The sequence below is a fragment of the Rhinolophus sinicus genome, linkage group LG16, assembly GCF_036562045.2.
Source record: "Rhinolophus sinicus isolate RSC01 linkage group LG16, ASM3656204v1, whole genome shotgun sequence".
Lineage (NCBI taxonomy): Eukaryota > Metazoa > Chordata > Mammalia > Chiroptera > Rhinolophidae > Rhinolophus > Rhinolophus sinicus.
Window position 1 is genome coordinate 15,975,359 of NC_133765.1, and position 17,936 is coordinate 15,993,294.

General features: G+C 45.0%; 1 protein-coding gene across 7 annotated transcripts in view; it reads left to right on the forward strand.

The window, feature by feature from the left end:
* The window catches only part of CLTCL1 (clathrin heavy chain like 1), an 86,774-nt gene that overhangs the window by 33,689 nt on the left and 35,149 nt on the right, over nucleotides 1-17,936 (forward strand). For all 7 annotated transcript variants that reach the window (XM_019710154.2, XM_019710157.2, XM_019710156.2 and 4 more), the window contains exons 5-17: nucleotides 2,068-2,181; nucleotides 4,437-4,610; nucleotides 5,324-5,521; nucleotides 7,628-7,828; nucleotides 7,935-8,087; nucleotides 8,689-8,811; nucleotides 10,830-10,967; nucleotides 12,755-12,919; nucleotides 13,475-13,655; nucleotides 14,414-14,577; nucleotides 15,713-15,838; nucleotides 16,455-16,597; nucleotides 16,953-17,187. In XM_019710154.2, coding sequence (XP_019565713.2) covers nucleotides 2,068-2,181; nucleotides 4,437-4,610; nucleotides 5,324-5,521; nucleotides 7,628-7,828; nucleotides 7,935-8,087; nucleotides 8,689-8,811; nucleotides 10,830-10,967; nucleotides 12,755-12,919; nucleotides 13,475-13,655; nucleotides 14,414-14,577; nucleotides 15,713-15,838; nucleotides 16,455-16,597; nucleotides 16,953-17,187 — 2,115 coding nt within the window. The remainder of the gene's footprint in view (nucleotides 1-2,067; nucleotides 2,182-4,436; nucleotides 4,611-5,323; nucleotides 5,522-7,627; nucleotides 7,829-7,934; nucleotides 8,088-8,688; nucleotides 8,812-10,829; nucleotides 10,968-12,754; nucleotides 12,920-13,474; nucleotides 13,656-14,413; nucleotides 14,578-15,712; nucleotides 15,839-16,454; nucleotides 16,598-16,952; nucleotides 17,188-17,936) is intronic.

A 17,936-nucleotide genomic window follows, 5' to 3' on the forward strand; every position in this document is an offset into this window, starting at 1 on the left:
CAGAGGTGTCAGATGTTGGGGTGCATGATGTCGGGACACCTGGGATTCCACCAGTGGTCACTGCCTGAATGCTGCCTGAAAGCAGAGTCCACATCCCAGTACGCTCTTACTAGGACACTTCCTGAAATCATCGTTTTGGGTTAGTCACTAGCCCTGAAGTCTTCCCCCAGGAAGAGGCATTCTGAATCTATACAGGGCTGCCATACTCCCCCATCTTAAATATTCTTACTGCATACTTGGGTCTCTTTTATAACATTTTTCATGCCCTCCTCAGTCGAGAACCAGTAGGAAAACAGGAGTCAGGTAAAAACGTCAGTGTGTACAAAGAGCTTGCTACCATATCACCTCAGAGGCTGAGAGGCTTTTCACCTCCTCACAGACAGCTGAGCAGCCATAGGCTCCCTTGTAGGAACAGACTTACCCTGCCAAGCTCCCTATGAAGAGAGCACACCAGAAATGCCCTCTGCAGATGGACGGCAGCCCCGAGAAGAGAAGGGCTCAGAAGGCAGGCATGCTCACTTCCTCCTAGACTCGGCTGACAGGTGGGCTCTCCCCTCGTGGTGGAGCTTCAGCCAGAGGCAGTCTGCCATAACAGGCCCTTCCACACACACAGACCCCCACAGCAGCTGTCCCAAGAGCCACCTCGTATTTTGTGGTTGAATGTAACTTCCCCTACCATAGTGGAAGATATGGAGTCCCTTTAGTGGTTTTCTGGGCCTGTGCGCCTTGCACATGCTAATTCAGCCCAGGTTTACTTAGGGGAATGGCTTTGTGGTCTCCGTGTGTGGATCTGAGTTGTGCCTGGACACCAGTTCCTTGTTGTTAACTGTTTCACAGGTGGGTGCCACTTGTCCCTAGTCACGCCCTTCTCCCACTACCTCCCAAAGAAGCCTGGCTTCCCTTCTCAGCCCCCGCCTCTTTTGGCAGTGCCACTGTCCTTCCCAACTCCCAAGCAGAAGCCATGGCCTCAAGCTCTGGTCTGTCCTTGTTGCCACTGTCCAGCCGTTAGCAAGTCTCACATCTGTGGTAAAGTAGGCCCTTATCATCTATGTTTGGGTTAGGGAATAGCCACTTATTAGGTCCTCAGATCCACGCCACCCCTTAAAGAGTCTTCCCGAACTACCATTTATCTTAAAGTGCCCCTATTCAAGGAGTTTCATTCTCCCCTATTTAACCTGCAGGAGCCCCTGCCCACTGGCTGCATCAGTCTTCTCCTTTCAGCCGATCTCGCAGTGTTTGTCCTCTGCTCGCCTCAAGCCTTTTTGGTATTAGGTTGGTGCAAAAGTAATTGCAGTTTTTGCAATTATTTTTAACCTCTTAAACCGCAATTACTTTTGCACCAACCTAATATTTTCCCCCCTTCTCTCTGCCAAGCCAGATCCAGACTGTCCTCTAAGTGAACACATGTCCTTTCTTCTGCTGAGCCTCCCCACCGGCCCTTGTTGTTTTTGTGTCTCTGATCACTTCTACGCGTCATTTTTTTTCCAGACTTGCTTTAGCTTTGGTACCTTTTCATTAGATAAAAGGAATTTGAAGCTGTTCTGATAAAAGCAGGAATGGGCCCCCTTGTTCACTCACCTTCTCCAGATTCTCCAAAAATTCTTACATTCCCAGCATAACCTTGAAAAACTCAGGCCCTTGCCGCGATCAACTATCTTATGAGTTTGGCCTGCAGTTATGAGATCTTGTCTACTAACTGATTTGTGTTAGCCTGAGCTGTGTCCAGGAGAGCTGAGAGGTGGAGCTAGCAGGGACAGCAGATCCTAGTTGGAGCCCGTTGTCTCTTGAGTGTTGGCACTGAGGCCCAGAGAGGGGAGGAATGACTTAGCCAACATGCTGCAATGAAATGTTTCTCAGGCCTCCTGGCTTTGGTTCTTTTATTGTACTTGGTTGTGGGAGCAGGTTGGTGAATAACATAAGCACCCCCCACCAGGTCGTCTTGTTTTGTTTGAATGTCAGTTTATTAGTCTTACTGAGCATCGACCTAAGGCTCTGCTCGCTTCCGGGCTCAGCATCAGTCTGCCCCCAAGAGTGTTTACTTGGATTAACATACAGTCTCTTTTCTAGTTGCACATAATCGAAGTCGGACAGCCTGCAGCAGGAAACCAACCTTTTGGAAAGAAAGCTGTGGATGTGTTTTTCCCTCCAGAGGCTCAGACCGATTTTCCAGTAGCTATGCAGGTATGCACATGCTGTTCTCTAAGTGAGACAGAATGAATCACCGATCTCAGGTGGAGGGGAACAGCAGATCGCGGCCTCTTATGCCTCAGAAGTTGCCAGAGTAGATCTATTAGAACATGGAGAAGATGATGTTGAGGCTTGTCTTCTAGCTCCTTGTTGCCTTAACACTCTGATGAGGAGCACACTTTTCTACAAACAGGACTTTCTCCAACTCACATACCAGAACTCCAGGCCTTCTTTTTATTATAAAAGATTAGGTGTTCACTGTAGTACAAAAATATATAAAACAATTCTCTGTAGCTGAACCAATTGGCTGTAAAGTATATCAAAGATCTTACTACTTGTTATATAAAAAAATTTAGATGTAAACCTTTTCTGAGCAAAATGGGAATCACACTATATATGTAAGATTATGTAATTTATCCTTTGTACTCCTTTGCTCCGTCAGTACATTGTAGTCGTTTCCATAAGTTATTCATTCTTTGTGAATATTGTGGGAAGTAAACAATTATTTTTAGGGATGTACCATAACTGGGATGTTTGAGCTATTTCCTTTTTTTCTGCTCTCAAATACTTATGATAATTTCTTGAAGCTAGATTTCTAGAAATAGTTACATGATCAAAGAAGGTAAATTTTTTTCCCAAGTGAAATTGGCTTTTTCCCTGTCTCACAAAAATATATGTTGTTGATAAATCTCCAATAATATCAATACATGTAACAGCGGAATTAAATATCAATGAAAATCCTACCACTGCTGGTAATTGTGACCACCTCTTTGGAAGTATCTTTACATGCATGCAAATACATACAAATAGACTCATGTGAAATGGCTTTGTACTGGCCTTGCACTTTACAACCTTCTCTTGCTTTATTGTAGACCATTCTATGCTAATAAAATGCACGTATGTATTTTAATATCTGCATCATCTATTCTGTAGATGTGCCATAATTCATTTAGACAATCCCCTGTTGATGGGTATTTATGGTTACAGTACACACTTCTAGGAACATTGTTGTCCATACATCTCTATGTGTTAATCCAAAAGTCCGAGGATAAACTCCTAGAAATGAAACCGCTGGGTCAAGATGCAGGGCATGTGCATGTTACTGACCCTCATGACATTCTGTCCACTCGCACTTCTGCCGACACCGCCCGATAGCTGGACGGTGTCCGATGGTGTTCACATCCTTCCTGTGATTACTGTCAGAGTAAAATGGGTTTACCAGTCACTCATATGCATCTTATTGAGCATCTGTTCCTGACTTGGGCATTTTTCCTATCAGGGTCTTACTTGTACGAATTCTTTGGAGTTTTAGAATACCAAGTGCCTGATGTGTTTCAAATATTTTTTCCCCGTCGTAACAAAAGTTTATTTGTGGCGTGTTCCACCTTGTGGAAGTTTTGTATTTTCATGTGGGTTTGGTATCATGTTTTGAAAAGATTCTATACCCCAAAATGATCAACATATTCACCTATATTTTATTCTATTACTTAGTTTTATTTTTTATTTAAAACTCTTTGACCCATCTGGGATTTACTTTGATCTAAAGAATAAGATAGGGATCCAGGTTGTTGCCCTCATGCCCCAGCCCCAGAGAGCCAGCTGGTTATATCAGTATTGTATACTGGTTAAGGTCTCTTTCCCACTGATACGAAGTACGTACTCATTCATACTAAGTTCTTACATATATGCTTGATTCTATTTCAGGGTTCTCAGTTAAGTTCCATTTGTCGCTGTCTCTTCCTATGCTAATGCCACATTTTATTTCGTAGTACCACACATTTTTAATTACTATAAGTTTTATAATAATCTAATTGGGCAAAGTCATCTATCTGTCTTTCTCCCACCCCATCAGGATTTCCTGTGTGTTACATATTTTTCTGTAAGTGCATGGCACTTGGCAAAGGTCTGGTTAATAAGTGGTGATGGAGGGCAGGCTGGAATATAAACACAATGTTCAAGGTCTTTACCCAGAGCTTTCCCCTAATTTTATAAACTCACAGCTTGCTTAAAGGGATTTGGTGAGAAAGTGGGGAAAGGATAGCTCTACCTGAAAGGTATATGGAGTAACCTGATTTATTGGACCTTTACTGAGAATGGCTGGGCAAAGTATTGGCTTTAAAACTAGTTCTCAATGAGACAGGACTCACCTTGGGCTCCATGTGTCAGGAACTCATTACTCGTCATTTGTGAGCTCTTTTGTCCTATTTGGCTTCTCCTTAATTTTCCACCTCTTCTCTATCTTCTTGTAGATTGGAGCTAAACATGGTGTTATTTATTTGATCACAAAGTATGGCTATCTTCATATGTATGACCTGGAGTCTGGTGTGTGCATTTACATGAACCGTATTAGTGCTGACACAATCTTTGTAACTGCTCCATACGAACCTACCTCTGGAATTATTGGTGTCAACAAGAAGGGACAGGTATGTAACTCTGAAGTTTTATCTCCCACCTTCCCCATTCACTGGGGACTGGAGCTTAACTTTTCCTCCTTGGTCAGGAAGACAGTCAGTATTGTTACTCTTACACCTGTGTCTCCCTTCTTCCTGTCATCACCTCGCCTCTCAGACAGCACGATTCCTGACACAGGATCGAGTCTGAGAAGAGAGCAGCTCCCTTCCTGAATGAAGCTTCTACGGGTGGAGCAGCAGTTCTAATACACACCACTGACAGCTTCAGGCCATGTACACATTGACTGGAGAGGATTGAAAAAGCAGATGCTGTGCTACCTCAGTTACCTTTCTCAACTAAAGTTAAACAGTTAAAACAAGAAAATCAGTACTTTAAAGTTTGAGAAGAAACATTGTCAGTTCCACCCAAGTGGGTTATTTTGGTATAGTTAGTATCCTGAATGCATCACTGGTCAATGTCCATACAACTTGGTATTTTTCTCGCTTGATACTTTCATAATCTTTTAAACAACTATGTAGAGTCCCATGCTGTAGCAGTACTGCTGTGTTACCATTAGGCATTTGTCCCCTGTGTGTCCTGTCACGATTAGGGACAACATGATAGGCAACTCAATAGGAGCCTTAGAACTTTGCTGATATTCAGTGTCTGTGAGCAGAATGTCACAGTGCATGTATATGGAACACTTTTCTAGACTGAACCAGTCTCACTTGTTGGGTCCTTATAGGTGCTGTCAGTTTGTGTTGAGGAAGATAACATTGTGAATTATGTAACCAACGTGCTTCAGAATCCAGAACTTGGTCTGCGTTTGGCCATTCGTAGTAACCTGGCTGGGGCAGAGGAGTTATTTGTGAGAAAATTCAACACGCTGTTTGCACAGGGGAGCTATGCTGAAGCCGCCAAAATAGCGGTGTCTGCACCGAAGGTAATAATACGAACACTGTGCACTGTTCTGAGTGGATGAAATCGTGAAAGCATTCCACTGCTGATGTTGGAGTACCTAAGTGTTCTGTTACTGGTTTTTAGCTTTACATTTTTGTACCAGAGGCATAACAATAATGGAACAAACAAAAAGCAGTCTTGCTGCAATGACATACTCCCTTTCATTCTCTTCCAGTTCTTGTCTATGTGTATACATGTCTCACCCAACTTTTTATTTTATTATTAAAAATATAGCTAACATACAGTATTATATTAGTGTCAGGTATACCCCGAAGTTATTCAACATATATATATACCTAAAGAAGTGATCACCATGATAAATCCAGCAACCATCTGACACCACACTATGCTATCGCAATATTATTGGCTATATTCCCTATGCTACATATTACACCCCCATGACTTGTGTTTTTTTTTTTTAATTGTTATTTATTTATTTATTTATTTATTTATTTATTTATTTATTTTTTAAGTGTGTTTTTCCAGAACCCATTAGTTCCAAGTCAAGTAGTTGTTTCAGTCTAGTTGTGGAGGGCACAGCTCACAGTGGCCAATGCGGGGATTGAACTGGCAACCTTGTTATTAAGAGCACCGTGCTTTAACCAACTGAGTTAACCAGCCTCCCCAATTTATTTGTTTTATACCTGGAAATTTGGACTACTTATTCCCCTTCGCCTTTTCCCCCCTTTTTAAATTTTTCAATTACAATTGACATTCAATATTAGTTTATATTAACTTCAGGTGTATAGCATAGTGGTTAGACATTTGTGTAATTGAAGAAGTGATCCCCCTGACTAGTCTAGTACTCAGCTGGCACTATACAGAGTTTTTACCGTATCATTGGCTATATTCTCTGTGCTTTACTTTACATCCCCATGACTGTTTTGTAACTACCAATTTGTACTTCCTAATCCCTTCACCTTTTTCACCCTGCCCCCCAACTCCCTCCCATTTATCACCCCAACAAATCCAGTACCCCTCTGATACCATGCATAGTTATTACAATATTGTTGACTATATTCCTTATGCTATGCTCTATATCCCCAGAGCAAATTTTTTTTTAATTATATTGGGGAACAGTGTGTCTCTCCAGGGCCTATCAGCTCCAGGTCATTGTCCTTCAGTCTAGTTGTGGAGGGTGCAGTTCAGCTCTAAGTCCAGTCACCACTTTCAATCTTTAGCTGCAGGGGGCACAGCCCACCATCTCATGTGGAAATTGAACCAGCAACCTTGTTGAGAGCTCGCGCTCTAACCAACTGAGCCATCCGGCCGCCCCTCTGGAAGCTCAGCGGCAGCTTGTCTTCAATCTAGTTGTGGAGGGCGCAGCTCACTGGCCCATGTGGGAATCAAACCAGCAACCCAGAGCTCGTGCTCTAACCAACTGAGCCAGCTGAGCCATCCGGCCAACCCCCATAACTACTTTTTAACAACTAATTTGTATTTCTTAATCCCTTCACCTTTTTCATCCATACCCCCACTCCCCCTCCCATTACCCAACTTCTTAACTTAGCAAATGTGTAATACATCAAGTGGTTGTACCCTATTTTATTTAGTCATATTCCTACTCTGGACTTTCTTCACTTTTCTAGAGTATAACAACAAACAATACTACTGCTTAGGGCATTTTCTTTGATTTATTTCAATAGGACGAATTTTCCTGGGACTGGATCTGCTCCTGGGTAGATAAAGGTTTTCAAGTTGCTTCTCCTAGAAAGGCTTTTTCCTGTCTTTCAAGTGATGCTTATGAATAAACCATTTCTAGCCTTCATCTGAGACTTTGAGTATTTTGGATAAGAAAGTAATGATATGGTAGAACTTCATTATTGCAGGACGGATTCAGAAACCTACTTCTCACTGCAGCAAACTAGGAAGAAGGAAGACCCTAAGTAGAAATGACCTGTGGGACCAAGAACCACTGTGCTTGTGGTTATTGCTGAAGGCAGAAGCCATTGCCTTGGTAGAAGACTTTATGTGGCTGACAATTCAGTATAGAATTTCCATTGGCAGATTTCTTTTTTATACTGGCAAGTTAAGTGAAGTGATGACTTGTGATTACAACACAACAACCTGCATTTCCATTTATCGTTAGGGAATCCTGCGTACCAGCGACACCGTTCGGAAGTTCCAGAGTATTCCCGCCCAGCCTGGGCAGGCTTCTCCTTTGCTCCAGTACTTTGGAATCCTGCTTGATCAGGGTCAGCTCAATAAACTTGAGTCCTTAGAACTTTGCCATCCAGTTCTTCAGCAAGGGCGCAAGCACCTCTTAGAAAAGTGGCTGAAAGAAGATAAGGTACAAACACCTGTGAAATCACAACCCCCAGCACAATTTGGAACTAGGTCACAGGCTCACTGTTCCTGTGGTCCTAATCTTGTCTTGTCCTTTTGGCACACCACAGCTGGAGTGTTCAGAAGAACTTGGAGATTTGGTCAAAACTGCTGACCCTACACTTGCTCTGAGTGTGTACCTTCGGGCAAATGTGCCAAGCAAAGTTATCCAGTGTTTTGCAGAAACAGGCCAGTTCCAGAAAATTGTGCTCTATGCCCAAAAGGTAATGCATGTTTATCCATTAGCATTTCACAGATAATTTGTGATTGGGTGCTTGGTGATTCTGAAGCTTATAAAATACCCTTTTGTGTAAGTGCTCTGGTATGAGAGAGTTGTCAGTGTTGCTGTTGGTATTTCTCATTCATTGATAATGGTCATATTTTATTCTCTTCAGTTTTTTATTTTTTCATGTTATATTTATAGTCCTTCCATCTCTTTTCCAATCAGGGACGTTCCTGTAATTTTATCTTGTTTTTTTCTCCCTTCTTCTCCATTCCCCCTCAGCACCCTCTGTATGTTAATTTGCTGGTTTTGATGGGCCTCCAGGCCTCACTGGTCACTGTGCTGGGTTTCAGTCAGAGCTTGCACACTGGTTGGGGTGACTTCTTTGTGGTCCAGGCTGTTGGTACAGTTGATTGTGCCTCTGTGTACATGGGTCAGCATATTGAATTGAATGTTGTGTTTGGCAGAGGGCCGGCACATACACATGCTAATATCGCTCATTTCTTTGTAAACTCAGGTTCGGAGCAAAGGGAAACCTTTTTTTTTTCCTTAAACACTGAAGGGTTTGTTTCTTTTCCTGATGGGTGTTCCCTTACTTCTAGGTTGGCTATTCCCCAGACTGGATCTTTTTGCTGAGGAGTGTAATGAGGATCAGTCCAGACCAGGGCCTGCAGTTTTCTCAAATGCTAGTGCAGGACGAGGAGCCGTTGGCCAGCATTGACCAGGTGAGCGTGGGTGTCTGGGACAGCTTTTTGTGGCTCATATAGCCATCAACTAGATTCCCTTTCATTTGTTTTCCTGTTATCAGTGTCTCAGTTGTTTTCTTTGTATTAACTGTATTAATCTTCCAGTTAAAAAAAATCTGATGTACTAGGGGAATCTTGTGTTGTAGTCTTTTATTATTTGAATCCTTGTATACCTTTGTTTTGAAGTATTTTAGAGGATTTGTGTGTCAAGTTGTGAGGGTCTTGTTTCTTTGTGTGGTGATTAATGGTTGGGTGTGAGGATGTCATTTTAGGATGGTAGCCCCACCCCCACTCCCCTCCTCATTATCCCTTTCTGTCTCGTCACGATGAATGCCCTCGAGTCTGTAGACTTCACCTTGTGGGTGTCTTAGACTAGCCTGGTGTTAGGTGAACATGAAGCTATTACTTTAATGTAATGTACTTAGTATTTAGATGTAAACACATGATAACTCACTGGTAAACTGTGCGCAAGGGGCTCTGGGTAATACAGAGGAATGTAACAAAGCCTGAAGCTAGGCAAGAAAACCAACAACCTGTGTAGAAATAGTAAGTACAGTTATATTACGTTTATACATTTTGGAACTTGCAGATATTTCAAAGATCATGATTGAAGGGTTTGAGCCAAATTTACATAGATCTCAATGGGGAAAGAGGCTCCAGTTTACATCTGTGCTATATTTCTTTTTTTTTTTTTTTTAAGATTTTATTGGGGAAAAGGAATAGGACTTTATTGGGGAACAGTGTGTACTTCCAGGACTTTTTTCCAAGTCAAGTTGTTGTCCTTTCAATCTTAGTTGTGGAGGGTGCCGTTCAGCTTCAAGTTGTTGTTCTTTCAATCTTAGTTGTGGAAGGCGCAGCTCAGCTCCAGGTCCAGTTGCCGTTGCTAGTTGCAGGGGGCACAGCCCACCATCCCTTGCAGGAGTCGAAACCGGCAACCTTGTGGTTGAGAGGACACGCTCCAACCAACTGAGCCATCTGGGAGCTCAATGGCAGCTCAGATCAAGGTGCCATGTTCAATTTTAGTTGCAGGGGGCGCTGCCCACCATCCCTTGTGGGAGTCAAGGAATTGAACTGGCAACCTTGTGGTTGAGAGCCCATGCTCCAACCAACAACTGAGCCATCTGGGAGGCAGCTCAGCTCAAGGTGCCATGTTCAATCTTAGTTGCAGGGGGCAGAGCCCACCATCCCTTGTGGGAGTCGAGGAATCGAACTGGCAACCTTGTGGTTGAGAGGATGCGCTCCAACCAACTGAGCCATCCGGGAGCTCAGCAGCAGCTCAGCTCAAGGTGCCGTGTTCAATCTTAGTTGCAGGGGGCGCTGCCCACCATCCCTTGTGGGAGTCGAGGAATTGAACTGGCAACCTTGTGGTTGAGAGCCCACTGTTCCATGTGGGAATCGAACCGTCAGCCTTCGGAGTTAGGAGCATGGAGCTCTAATCGCCTGAGCCACCGGGCCGGCCCCCCTAAAGTATTTTTAATATAAACATTCCTCATGCACTTTAAGTATGGAAACAGTTACACAACTAGTAAATTCATTACCTTTATTTCATCTCTTATTAAGGCTTATTACTTTTTTACATTAACATCTATTTAACCTTAATGATTAATGTCTAAATCAATGTTTGTGTTTTCCCAGTTGTGCCTGAATAATACAACGACTAGACACCAGATAATGATGGCCTCTAGGGTTTAATTAAGTAATAGATTGTTAAAATTGCTTGAGTCACTTCAGAGGATTTGGACATTCAAATGTTATAAAAGTACTTCCTTTAATCTACTCAAGTAAAATGCCCTGTTGGTGATATAGGTAAGGTAATTTTACAGAATTACCTACTAACAAATAATGGCCATGAGTTACATGACTTTTGATGATGTAAGAAAATGCAAATAAGGTACTAACTGTTCGGTTTCTAGATGAGATTCAATTTCAGGAACTATTTCAACAGGAAAATAAAACAATTTCCTTTGCGTAAAAATGTGGCTTGTGATCTGTTTCAGATTGTAGATGTTTTCATGGAAAACAGTTTAATTCAGCAGTGTACCTCCTTCTTGTTGGATGCCTTGAAGAATAATCGCCCAGCTGAAGGGCACCTCCAGACTCGCCTGTTGGAAATGAACCTGATTCATGCACCCCAGGCAAGTGACATTTTTAGGCTGAAACCAAGGGACAGAGTAAGTGTTTGTGTGGGACTTACAGCTTTAAAAGCAGCGGCTTTGGGCCGGGTTGTGCCTGCACCAGAAGTTTATCTTTGCCTCAGTGGACATTCTCCAGAACTTTCCTGCCAGGGATTTACAGAATCCGTGGTGCAAGACTTTCATAGAAACAGTTATAATTGGGACATCATTTCTATTCCTTTTTTTTTCCTTCAATTGTGGTAAAATTATACATAACACATTTTACCATTTTAACCATTTTTAAGTGTGCGATTCAGTGGCATTAAGTACATTCACAATATTGTGCAACCATCACCACTCTGTACTTCCAGAACTTTTTATCATCCCAAACAAAAACTCTGCACCCACTAAGCAATCACTCCCCATCCCCTCCCCCGCCCTTGGTAACTTATAATCAACTTTCTGTCTCTATGAATTTGCCTGTTCTAGACACTTAATATAAGTGGAATCATAAAATATTTGTGCTTTTATGTCTGGCTTTTTTCTCTTAGCATATTATTTTCAAGGTTCATGCTGTAGTATGTATCAGAATCTCATTCCTTTTTATGGCTGAATAATACTCCATTGTATGTTTATGCCACATTTTGTTCATTCATCTGTTGATGGACTTGAGTTATTTCCACATTTTGGCTATTTTGAGTAGTGCTTGTATGACCATTGGTGTACAAGTGTCAGTTTGAATTCCTGTTTTCAATTCTTTTGAACATACACCCAGAAGTGGAATTGCTGGATCATTATGGTATTTCTATAACTTGTTGAGATGCCACAATATGTATTCCAAGCAGCCTGTACCATTTTTCTTTTCCACTAGTAGTGTCTGAGGTTTCCAGTTTCTCCAGGAGGGACTGAGCAGGATGGCACAAGATTTCATCACACTAACCAGAACAGCACCCAATTTAAAAGTTATGAATTGTTTATTTCTGGAATCTTTCATTTAACACTTTTGGACTGTGGTTGACCACAGGTAACTGCAGTATGAAACCACAGAAAGAGAAACTGCAGATGGGGTGGGGGGGCTACTGTACTTGATTGGTGTTGCATATCCTGGAAGAAATGGGAAGGAGTGTGAAGGCACCAGGAGACATGCACCTCATCAAGACTAGCTACTAGTTAGGTATCAGGGGTCAGACCACTCAGCAAGTCAGCAAGGTTGTTGTGTTGACTCACCCATTCTCAGCCCATTATTTAAACACAATGTTAAGTCTCATCAGAATTCTCTCTAGGAGTGTTTGTTGTTTTTCAAATGGAATCCCCGACTCCTGATTCTGCCTTTAACCGAGAAGTCTAGTCGACATGAATAGGATGTGTACTTTCAGGTCTGATTCTGACTGTTAAGAGTCAGAGGATTGAACTGATTAAAGAAGGAGGCCTTGGCAGGCTTGAGTCCTCATATTGACCCTACCATAGAAACCTTGATGAATGTGAGGGCTGAAAAGCCAGAGTGACAGCCTGGACTGATCCCAGTGATAGCACTTTAGGGCAGAGCCTCAGCCTTTCGCTCACACCTGACTGCACCCTGGGAAGACAGAGCCTTGTGCAAAAGGCCTCAGTGACTTGGAAGGATGGCCAGAGCTCTGCTTGGGACTGAAAGTAGCTGCTGCTGCTCTGGAAGCCGTGATGTGGGCAGGGACCCAGACATGGGGAAGCACCGGTTCCAGAGCTGTGCCCTGGGTGTCATGGTTGAGCAGCTGCTCTTAAAAAGTTATTACTCTGTCTCAGGCTTTCTTACTGAACTCACTGTTTCACAGGTTGCAGATGCCATCCTTGGAAATCAGATGTTTACTCATTATGACCAGGCCCACATTGCCCAGCTCTGTGAAAAGGCGGGCCTCCTACAGCGAGCACTAGAGCATTACACCGACCTCTACGACATCAAGAGGACTGTGGTCCACACTCACCTCCTCAATCCCGAGGTATGTTGTGCCCCTGCAGGCACTCCCCTGGTTGGTGGCATCCACCTAGACAATAGGGTCGCATGTTCCCAAATTTCCAATGTTGCCAGTTGTGGGAATGTGTCTTCCGTATGTGGAGCCTCATCACTGCCATGAGCAGTTCTCATTCATCCCACACACAGACCCCCCACTTGCTCAGCCACATGGCTGGGCCTATATCACCTTTCTTTCTGTTGTTTGCTTTGACTTAGTCTAATAGAGAACCTTACTGACAGCCCTAGCAGGTTTGTCTGAAACTGTTAGCGAAAGCTAAATAGCCTTTGCATTTCAGTTCATAGAATAGATTTAGCATCAACTGTGGAGCATCACAGGGTTTGTGACAGCTCATTGAACTGTCACAGTTGAGGTCAGTTTCTTACCCCAATATTACTCCCAGCTCCCCCTGTTACCCTGAGGGATGGTTGCTTTTCTTATATTTTTGAGACTCAGAGGGAAAAATTAATCCAGTTATTTTGCCAGTGTTGGCAGCATCTAAGATGGTGCAAAGTTGTGGACAAACTCTTCCTTGCTTCCCAGTGGCTTGTCAGCTTCTTTGGATCCCTGTCAGTGGAGGATTCTATGGCATGTCTGCATGCACTGCTGTCTGCCAACATCAGACAAAACCTGCAGCTGTGTGTGCAGGTGGCCTCCAAGTACCATGAGCAGCTGGGCACACAGTCCCTGGTGGAACTCTTTGAATCCTTCAAGAGTTATGAAGGTAACGTGTAGCCTCTGGCTGACCACACCTCCTGCTTCTGTCACTCTCTGCCTGCCCAACCTAACAGTCTTCCTGAAAAGCCAGGCAGGAAGCAGCACTCACTGCCTGGGGTATTGGTCAGTGGCAGAAGATTCCCGCTGTATCATGTGTGTTCTCCAGCCTTTCTGGTGTTTGCAAAAGAAAAAATTGGTTGGTATTGGTGTGGGGAGACTTAGAATCCCCCTGCGTCCCAGGACCCTCTGTGGATCCGAGCATCTCTTTGTTGCACAATCAACCACAGAGTTCACCTGAAACCCTGGAGTCCACGGCCCTGAGAGGATGAGGCTGCCCTTGAGTGAGAGCCCTGTGGAGGCTCCAGTGCGTGTGGTTGCTGGGGGCTGCCAGGCCTGCCCTTATTGGCTTCCTTTGTCCACTTGTGGACATCACACTGAGAGGGTGTGCTAATGGGGCATGGCTTTCCCAGGTGAGGGTCTGTTGGGGACAGGACAGGGCCGTCTGGCCTGCCCAGGACAGAGACTGGGCATTTGTCCAGTGCATCATCAAACCACTGCCGTGGGCCTAGTGAACCTGGGACATTGGAGGAGTGAAGGCAAAACCTGCCCTCAATTGATCTGGCCTTCTCGTCAGAAGATGCCATCGCAGGAAAGGCCGCAGCAGCAGTTGGGGGACACTGGGCTGGGACAGGCTGTAGGATAACATTAGTGGAAACCATCACCTTCATGCTGGAGGGCGCAAAATGGAACTGTCTCTCTTCGTAGGCCTCTTCTACTTCCTGGGCTCAGTTGTGAATTTCAGCCAAGATCCAGATGTGCACTTGAAATACATTCAGGCTGCCTGTAAGACAGGTCAGATCAAGGAGGTGGAGAGGATATGCCGAGAGAGTAACTGCTACAACCCGGAGAGGGTGAAGAACTTCCTGAAGGTGAGTGTGTCCAGGCAGCCTCTCCCTCCTTGAGCGAACCAGCGGCCCAACTGTCCGAGTTGGAAAGCTGGGTTCTTGCCAGTGTTCCCTGGGTCCCCAGTGGTAGAGCTCTACTTTATAGTCTAAAGTTCTAGAAGAGTCTACTTGTTATTTTATGACCGCTTTGTGCAGAGATGCTAGAGGCTGTACTCTTAATTATCTGATATATGAGTAGAGGAAATTAGTTTATTGCTGCATTATGTTTCATCAACACCCCAACTGTGTCCCTGTTGATTACGCCAGGCAAGGCTGCAGAAACAAACCACTGAGTGCTAAAAACAGAAACAAACAAACCACTCACTGCTAGTGGCATAACAGCAAGCTTATTTCTTTCTCCTGTGCAGTCCTGTATGGGTCTAGAGGTCAGGAGGATGGCTTTCTTTCCACCATCTTTCAAGGACTAGGCTGATGGCTGCTTTGCCATCTTCAGCTCGTCACCCTGAATATTGCCTTCTGTGTCCACTGCAAGAAGGAAAGAGTACAGAGGAACTGGCCCAGGTGGTTTCTATGAGTGAGACTGGAAGTGGCACGTGACACTTCAATTCACATTGCGTTAGAGGCAAGTTGGTCACGTGGCCACACCCCAAACTGCAAGGGTACAGAGAACCGGAGAAATGTCCCCTAGCTATGGCCAAACAAGGGAGACGACTGTGGTGGACTCCAGGCCATGGAAAGCAAGCGTGTGGGGGGCCACCCCTGTACCAATAGATGATGTTGCATGGGGTACAGGTGCTTGTCGGGAAGGCAGCACTTACTGGCAGGTGTTCTTGAGAGCAGCCCACACTCTGCTGCCTGGTCTGGGTCAGATTCATGCATAAACGAGCTGCTTTTCTTAACCTAAAAGATGTTTGGTTTTGGACCAGTTTGGAACGTGGTTGCCAAATTTAGCAGAGTTCTTTTGTTCTGTAAACATACAGTACCACCTTTTCCCACTTGTTTCCCAAAGCAAACACTACATCCTCAAAGGCAAATACGTTAACACGACAGCATATCCAGGATAAAGTCTTGTCCTGAGTCTCCTGTGGGCTTTTCGGCAGCAGTGCCATCCCTGAGCCGAGGCCCTCACTGCCTGGCTTCTGTGCTTTCCAACACACAGGAGGCCAAGCTCACAGACCAGCTTCCCCTCATCATCGTGTGTGACCGGTTTGACTTTGTCCACGACCTTGTTCTGTACTTGTACCGCAACAACCTGCAGAAGTACATCGAGATTTATGTTCAGAAGGTACTGCTGGGACCGTCGCTGCTGGCTCCCGGTTGACAGCTGGCTGCCTTTGTGCCTCGGTCCGTGGTAATAGTCTACACCCGAGAGGCTGCCTCTGACCCCTGAACATGTCTGAGACCGTCAGTTTGAAGGGTGGGGGTCTTAGCTTGGGCATCCATGGCAGGATACCACAGTCGGGCAGCTTAAACAACAGACATTTATTTCTCACAGTTCTGGAGGCTGGAAGTCCAGGTTCAAAGTGCCATCCCCCACCTTGGGTTGGTTTTTCCTGAGGCCTCTCGCGGACGGTACCTCCTCACTGGATCCTCGCCTGGCCTCTCCTCTGCGCCCGTGCCCATGCCCGTGGGGTCTCTTCCTCTTCTCATAAGGACACCAGTCCTGTTGGATTAGGGCCCCATCCTCATGCCCTCGTTTAACTTGAATTATCTCCTTTGAGGCCCTATCTTCAAATAGAGTCACAGTGGGGGTTAGAGCTTCAACTTGAATTTGCGGGGGGACGCAATTTAGTGCCTCGTAAGAGCTCTTTCAGGTTTTTGCCCATCCTGTCCAAGTCTTGGGTGGCGTGTAGCAATGACCTCTGTCTGCAGCACTGAAGTTGCTACCTTGACCATTCTAGGTCAACCCTAGTCGGATCCCAGCTGTGGTTGGAGGGCTGCTCGACGTGGATTGTTCTGAGGAAGTAATTAAAAACTTAATCATGGTGGTGAGAGGACAGTTCTCTACTGATGAGCTGGTGGCTGAAGTAGAAAAAAGAAACAGGTAAGGTAGCTTGGTGTCTTCTCTTGCCCCTGGGGCCTAGTGTCTGTTGTTAATTCTCTGATTCTGAAAGATCCCTTTTTTGGCCCCAGGACTGACTGTCTCCATGGCTGGTCTTTCGGGTGACAAATCTTAGATCTAGTAGTGAGTTATTTGCTCTTGGTACTGAAGACCTTAGGGAGAACTTAACAATTGTAATCAATTTGGAACTCAAGTCTCTTCTGGTCCCTAGAGTGACCTGAAGTTAATGGTAGGAGAGTTTTTTTGTTTCCAGAAGCAACCTTCGCAGTCCAAGGACAGCCCTGGGGGTTTTGGACATCAGCTTTGAGACTTCCACAGTGCTCTCCTTCTTTTAAAGGCTAAAGCTGCTGCTTCCCTGGCTCGAATCCCGGAGTCACGAAGGCTGTAAGGAGCCTGCCACTCACAACGCACTAGCCAAGATCTACATCGACAGCAGCAACAGCGCTGAGCGCTTCTTGAGGGAGAACGCCTACTACGACAGCCGTGTGGTGGGCCGCTACTGTGAGAAGCGGGACCCGCATCTGGCCTGTGTAGCCTATGAGCGGGGGCAATGTGACCTTGAACTCATCAAGGTGGGCATCAGATCCGCTTAGCTGCCAGGTGTTGCTCTGGCCTCCTGTGGCAGAGCTTCAGATGTGTTTCCTGGGAGGGCTGATGAGGGCTTCCTCTGAACAATGGGTCTGCAAACTCGGTTTCCTTGTAATTCTGATACCTTGTTTCCGACCTGTTCATACTGTTTGTATGTATTGTACCTGTAGGCCTGGCAAGGCCTGGCCAGCCCTGAATCTGACCTGTCAGCCCTCCGCTTACTGCTCTCTGTGTAACCTCGTGTCCTGAGGGCAAAACTGAACCCCTTTGCCTGACCTGGGAGCTCCTTTGTGGACCACCACACTACATGCACCAGCCTGACTGCCTCCCTCTTTCTTCTCCTCGCTGAGTGCCTCGGTCTCACATGCCCTTCCACTTCCTGACTCCCTTCTTAGGACAACCCCCCCATATATGCCCTCTGCTATCTCTTCTTAACCACGGAGCTCTTGCTGGCCTTTTTTGAAACATTCCTCCAGACCTCCTGCCGACCTCTGCCCTGGCTTACATCTACATGTACTTAATTACTTTCTTAGATTGAGCTGTTGACCCTTAGTCATGTGACCTAAAACTCCAGAAATTCATGTAGGTGGCACCTGATGTTTGATTGTAAGCTCCTTGTAGGCAGTTGGTCTGTTTGCCTCCAGCACCTCAGAGTATTTGACAATGTGGTGGAAACTCAGCACCTGGGGAAGGAATCTAGAAGGGTGTGAAGTGTGCAGAGCTGGAGATCAAG